This window comes from Pteropus alecto, unplaced genomic scaffold (genome assembly GCF_000325575.1).
Source record: "Pteropus alecto unplaced genomic scaffold, ASM32557v1 scaffold78, whole genome shotgun sequence".
In the NCBI taxonomy this organism is placed as follows: domain Eukaryota; kingdom Metazoa; phylum Chordata; class Mammalia; order Chiroptera; family Pteropodidae; genus Pteropus; species Pteropus alecto.
The window spans coordinates 8,550,418-8,557,195 of NW_006443124.1; the positions used below are offsets into that span (position 1 = coordinate 8,550,418).

Consider the following 6,778-nt stretch of genomic DNA (forward strand, 5'->3'; position numbering starts at 1 on the left):
TTTGAATTTCTTGTATTTTTTCATGTTTCTGCTGTAACCCATTAGGACAGTTTGCAAAGGGGAAAATATTTTACCTAAAATATTTCAGCAATGCATCTTAATATTTACATTTGCATAGACTGAAAGAAGCTAATCTTATTGATTTAAAAAAAAGGCTAACTTTGGTAGGCGATTACCAGATAGGCATGACATCAGGGAACCATATTCTTCCCAGGTATTTGGAGACTTCAGTGTGAATTTCATCCAGGCTATAATTATCATCAGGGATCAAAACTTCCTCCATTATAGAGAGCTGGGTTAGCCTTCTCCCACATAGTCTTACGAACTCAATGAATGCACTACAGCTAACTTCACATTCACTGAGGCCCAAGGCTGTTAAGTTTTTACAGTGTTTAGCAATACAAATAAGTTCATCATCAAGAGTCTGAAGACCATTGGCACATACCACTAACTCAATTAGTCGTGAACAGTTAAGACCTATCCGTCCTAGAACTGTTTTGCTTACTGAACGACCAAAATAAAGGTGAGTAACAGGGGTTTCTTCTTTGAAGAATGTCTCAAATTCCTCTTCATATAAAAAGAAGTACATAACAACATTAACTCCAGGGGAGTGTTTAGTAAGTGCATCCCAACTTTGTTTCTTAATAGAATGAAATTCGATTTGTCCAGGATTTTCACTCACAACATCAATTCGGAGATGTTCAAGGTTAACATGAGTCTCACTTGAAAGTGCCAGGAGAAGTTCATCACTTAGCATGTAATAATTCAATGCCAGTTCTCTAAGGCCTTGACAATAATCAGCTACACAAAGGATCCCTATGGGAAATGGAGGAAAATTCTTAAAAACAAAGAATCATACTAATAAAACATTTTATACATTTAAATTTGATATTAGTTATTTTTTGCTAAAACAGACATCTAATGATTTCTGAAGAGATAGATACCAAGATATACATATGTATATATAACTAAAGAAGTCTTAGGAGAACCAATTTAAACTGTATCTAGCTTGCAGATTAAGACTTCTTTTGAAAAAAGATTAATAAATTATGTTTCTTAAGCATGCAGTTTTCAATAAGAAATTGCATTGTTACTATGACTACAATAAATATCATGCAAGCTTAAAAAATATATAACCTACCATCAGATGAAACATGAGGACAGCTACTCATTTTTAGTAGTCTTAAAGTATCACTATTATTGGCTACAAGAATCTTCAGTGAAGGATCATCCATTGGTGTGTCTTCAATTTTAATTGATGATAATGATTTTGAGTTGACAAAAACAACTGTAAGTGCTGACACAAAATGAGACTTGCCCGGCAATAAGAAAAAAATTATGAAAACATTAAAGATCTACAGCTTCAATGAAGCAATTTATTAAAACTACATCAACATATGCTTACAATAACATAGTAAAAGCAATCAACATATTACTGTTCCCTGTAGTACCATTAGCTAGAGGACATTTTTATAACAGTTTTTTTTATACTTTCATAATTCATACATGGACTAGTAAGAAAGAAGTTACAAAGATTTCATAAACATGTCTTCCAATTATTTTCAATCTTAAGGCTTTAGTTTTCAATATTTAAAGGATATAATTATATTTATGTCCTAGAACAGGGGTTGGCAAGTTATGGTCTACCAGCCAAATCTAGTCCGTGGTCTGTTACTGTATGGCTCCTGAGTTATGAATGATTTTTAAATTTTTCCCCTCTTTAATTCCCCTTCACCACCACTTCCACCCCTGACCGATGGATATTGCTGTTTCCCCTTAAGAACTGGATCTCTGAAGGTGGGGTGTTCCCTCCCACATGCTCAGGGGGTGCACCTGGGGCCTGGCATCCCTGGGGCCAGGCGCCCCTGGGACCTGGCACACCCAGCACCCGGGGCCTGGTCCGTGGCTCCACCTGGGGCACAAACCCAAGACCTTCTACATGCAAAGCAGATGTGCTAACCATTACACCATGGAGTCACCCTGGGTTTTAAATTTTTAAATAGTTGAACCTCCCACACACTCAGGGGGTGCACCTGGGGCCTGGCATCCCTGGGGCCAGGCGCCCCTGGGACCTGGCACACCCAGCACCCGGGGCCTGGTCCGTGGCTCCACCTGGGGCACAAACCCAAGACCTTCTACATGCAAAGCAGATGTGCTAACCATTACACCATGGAGTCACCCTGGGTTTTAAATTTTTAAATAGTTGAAAAGAATGTTTTAAAGAATATTTTGTGACATGTGAAAATTACATGAAACTCTTTCAGTGTCCATAATTAAAGTGACTGTATGTGACGCAGCCGTGCTGCTTCGATTATGTACTATCTACGTCTGCTTTCACACTGTAGTGCTGGAGCTGAATAGCATGGCAGCAGCAGAGTTGCAGCAAAACTGTATGAGATGCAAAGCCTAAAATGCTATCTGTACCTTTTCAACTTCTGCCCTAGAAGAAACAGAATTTTTATCTCAATTATTCATTCCTGTTTTTCCAGCACCTAAAATAGCATCTGGCACATAGTAAGTCAATAAATATATTGATGAATAAATGATGTCATATTCTTTAGTGACATGTTTTTTGTTAGCAAATTGGAGATATGTTTTGAAAACTTTCTGTTTTGAAGATTGACAAACTAAAGCTTACTCATAGTTTGAACTCAAAATAGGTAGAATTTCACAGGTTTTCAGATCCAGTATTTTTGAACATAGAAAGTCTGGAAACCAAATCCGTGCATGATTATTTTTCCTTTTTCAAAATCAATTTGAATTCTACTAAAAGTTCTACTGTCTCTATTAGAATGATAAAATTGGTTACAAATCTTAATTCATTTATAAGAAAATTTATTGGTTTATACTAATTGTTAACTGATTCACACAAATTTTTAAATGGTGGATAGCTAGACTTTTTACTAAATTTTATGGGGCCAAAACTTACTAGAGTAACATAAATACATGACTCTTTTTTCTTAAGACATATAAGGTTTGTTTTCTTTTTAATCAACTCTCAATGGACTTTTAGTCCTGAAGATATGGTTAAGCATTAGAGTATAAGTATTCCTTGCTTTTTGAAAGTTCGTTTCATACCACTTCACTTTTACAAAAGACCTACCTGTTAGTACCTGTTTTTGCTAACCAAAAAAAATCTGAAGAGAATTTTCATTTTTGTGAAAAAGGCAAAAAGCAAAACTAACGTTAATGGTTTTTTTGCAGTGAGCCATTACAGAGGCAGTGCATAAACCGAGCAGCAGAGTGGCCCCATCGAGATTCTTCTCTGAGGGAACTACACTGAGCATCTCAGTGCCAAGCTGCCGTAGCTTTGAACTGTGTCTGTAAGCATCTGTGCTTCATCTTGATTCGTTTTGTGCACTCTTTAGCAAGATGTGTCCTAAGATAACTGCTTCTTCGCTTTACACCATCTCAGCTTACAAAGAGTTTCAAAGGATCGCTCTACTTTCAAGACAGCAGGGAAACCTGTATCTATTTGCTTACAGTAACAATATATTAATCTAGCACTTTTGATACCTTGTAAAATGCTGTACTTTTATCTGATTTTTCCTCAGTTTACAAATGAAAAACATGAGGTTCAGAGAGATCCACAACTTTGCCAGGAGCCACAGAGATCATTTCACTGTGGAGACAGAGCTTGAAAGGAAGCCTGCTGCCAATCGCTGCTCTCACTCTGGTGACTGCATCGGCTAGCCCAGAAGCTAGCCCTGGATGCTGATGTGCAACATTAGCGACAGATTAGAATCTACGAATTTCTGGCTAATCTGATCCCATAGTTCACAAAGATATAACTATTCAGAAGTAGTAAGTTTTCTTATATTACTTATATTACTCTAATCCCCAAATCATCCATTTCTTTTTAATATATCTCTTAAAAAGATAAACGGGCTAGCAAAAATGCTTGCTACAAGAGAGCCGTAACCCAGTCTATGAGAAAAAGATGCTACTATTTCTCTATCCTCTCCTATAGGAAGGTTTCCATTAGCCAGTTTTACTGACAACCATAATTTAGAATTTATTATAATTTATCAGAATTCTAATTCTGGTTTTACAATGGTAAATAAACTAAATAGAATCCCTGTCTTCAAGGAGTTTATGTTTTGGTCTGGGGAGAAGAGAATAAACATGTTAAATAAATACGGTAATTTCAAGTACTGATGAATGATATAAAGAAACTAAAATATTATAGGAGAGAGTAAGTGGAGGAGTGGGTACAATTTTAGCAAAAGTGGTCAAGGAAGGCCTCTCTGAGGAGATGGCATTCAAACTGAAGCCTAACTGAAAAGTGGACAGTTAGTTTCTGTGGCAGAGACTGCTGGTTGCTACCTAAAACATTCATCTTTTCTTCTTTGGTAACCTAGTCCTAATATTTAGCTGGGCACATTGCTACCCAGCTAAAAGACTCTCCTAGCTTCCCAGAAATCTAGTGTGGCCATAGGGCTAAGTTCTGGCCAATGAGAAGAACAGAAGCATTATGTGGTACTTATAATTAGTCTCCTTGAAAAGGAAAGGGCATACCCTTCCTCCCCCATTTCTTCCATCCAGCTGCCTAGAATAAGGACATGATGGCTGGAGCTCAGAAAGCCATGTTGGACATAGAAAATGAAGAAAACACCTTGGAGAGACTGGAGTGCCTAGAGAAAACCTGGGTTCCAAACAGCTTCATACCAGCTATGGACTGTCTCATCTGGGGATTTTTTAATGTAAGAGAAATAAACTTTGGCCTTGTTTTCTTAAGCCACTATTGTTTTGGAATTTCTACTACACAGAGTCAAACATCATCCTAATTAATAGAGTTCATTTAATTAAATAGTATGTTGTTTCACCTCCAATGGAGAGACTACAGAATTACAGAAAAGACATCATTCAGTGGCCCTATATACCCTATACTCAAAGTAATTAAGTAAACTGGCACCTGAATATTGTATAACATTTAAATTTTATATTAATGACACTTAATCGAGAAATAATTACTAAAATTACAAAATATATCTAAAGGATGAAAACATGCATAAGCTATTTCTGCAAAAAATAAGTGCTAGTCAACAGACAACTGCTTTAAATAATTCTTTGAATACAAGTAGAATATGCTCTGTTTTTAGGAGAAGGTCTTTTCTGCTGGTATGATGATACTTAAGAATTTTTAGTATACCTCACAAAAAAAAATAAAGTACAGCATCTTTACCTGTGACATATTCATAAAACTTGGCTTGGCTGTTGAAATTAAGCCCAAGGTCTGGATAGAACAATTCACCAGCTGAGAAAGTATATCACAGGCAGCTTCTGCTGATTCCGTACTACTATCAACCTAGAAAGACAATTCTAAATCTTAATTTCATGAAGGTTAACTTAGCAGAAATTTACTGACAATATAATTATTTAATAAGGTTCAATTGCAAAACTGTATTTACCCCTTCAGGCTATAAAATAAATTAGCATTTTTTTCTTTATACAAAATGTCTCAAATAAAAAAAAAATGAGAAATAGAGATGATGACAAATTAATTTTCTAAGGACTTCACACTTGCAAATCTTTTACAATTACCTGAATTTTAAAAATAGCATTCAGATGAAGGAAATTAAAGTTTAAGTTATTCAATATAATTCAAGTTCTACATCTCAATCTATGCAAAGAACTACAGAAAAACAAGAAATAGTCTGGGATAAAAATTCTTCAAAATTTATTGACTGAGTCAATATGGGGATCTAGATATACAACGATATTGTTAAAATATAAGTCATGGTCTCTATTTAATGCTTATTTTCCTTACCTTAAAGCTGACATACTGGAGATGGGCAGCATGCTTTTTAATGATCTGCTGAATGAGATCAGGATGAGTGGACTTAAAATACGAAGTAGCTGGCTGGTTCAGTTCAAATTCAAACTTTCTCCAAAGGTCAGGAATATGAAAAACTTCATTCCATCTCCTACATACAGAAGATGCTCGGGCCCGATCTATTAAAGGAAGATACTGAAAAATGCGTAATACTACATGGTGAGGCAAACTCCCCCAGTCTAGAAGAACAGGGTACATATGAATCTGATTGAGAGAAGAGTAGAACCCAAGTTTTGGCTGTTTCACTGCTGGTGAAGATTGGCCAATTTTATTCACAACAGATAAATTATTCCTCTTCATTCTGCAAATATTAAAAAATGTTAAGTGACAATTTTTTCCACATTTCCATCATGTATTTGTGCTCTAATTAAATAAATAACAACATTAGGAAATGAAAAACAGTTTAAGACAATTTAAAAAGTAACCTACCACTTTTATGCATTGATAGGTACTGCTATGTGCTGGGGATACAGAAATAAATAAGAGGAAACCAAAGCTGTGGTCAAATGGTGAAAGACAGTGATAAATGCCATTACTGAAACTGGGACAAACTACAATGGAAAAATAAGGCAATGGTATATAACTGAGTTTCTATGTGGGTGAAGGTTGCTGAGGAGGCTTCCAAGAGGAAATGTCCAAGAAAACTGTGGATGTCCCAGCTTTACTCCTGGCCAATTACTGGATTCTTACTATCTCCTACACAGAAGGAAGCATCACATTTCAATTGTGCTCGGAACTCCTGGGGGTTCTGAATAAGTCCCAGCTCTGCCATTTACTAACCATGTGATCTTGTCTGAGAAAATTAATTTAAGCCTCAGTTTCCTCATCTGAAAAGCAGAGAGAACAGCAGTACCTTCTCATAAGGTTGTTGTGAGGGTTAAAATACCTTAAGTACCAGCATATAGTAACTGCTCAATAAATGTTACAGTTGTTTTTACTTTA

The 6,778-nt window shown here is 36.0% G+C and overlaps 1 protein-coding gene across 1 annotated transcript; it reads right to left on the minus strand.

Annotated features, from left to right (window-relative positions):
• Positions 1 to 6,151, minus strand: LOC102879287 (F-box/LRR-repeat protein 21). Its single transcript, XM_006923101.2, has 4 exons — positions 5,771 to 6,151; positions 5,186 to 5,308; positions 1,142 to 1,313; positions 1 to 816 (listed from the first exon to the last, which is right to left on the minus strand). Exons 1-4 carry the CDS (start codon positions 6,134 to 6,136, stop codon positions 173 to 175), a joined length of 1,305 nt encoding a protein of 434 aa, XP_006923163.1. The 5' UTR covers positions 6,137 to 6,151; the 3' UTR covers positions 1 to 172.
• Positions 6,152 to 6,778: the final 627 nt, after the last annotated feature.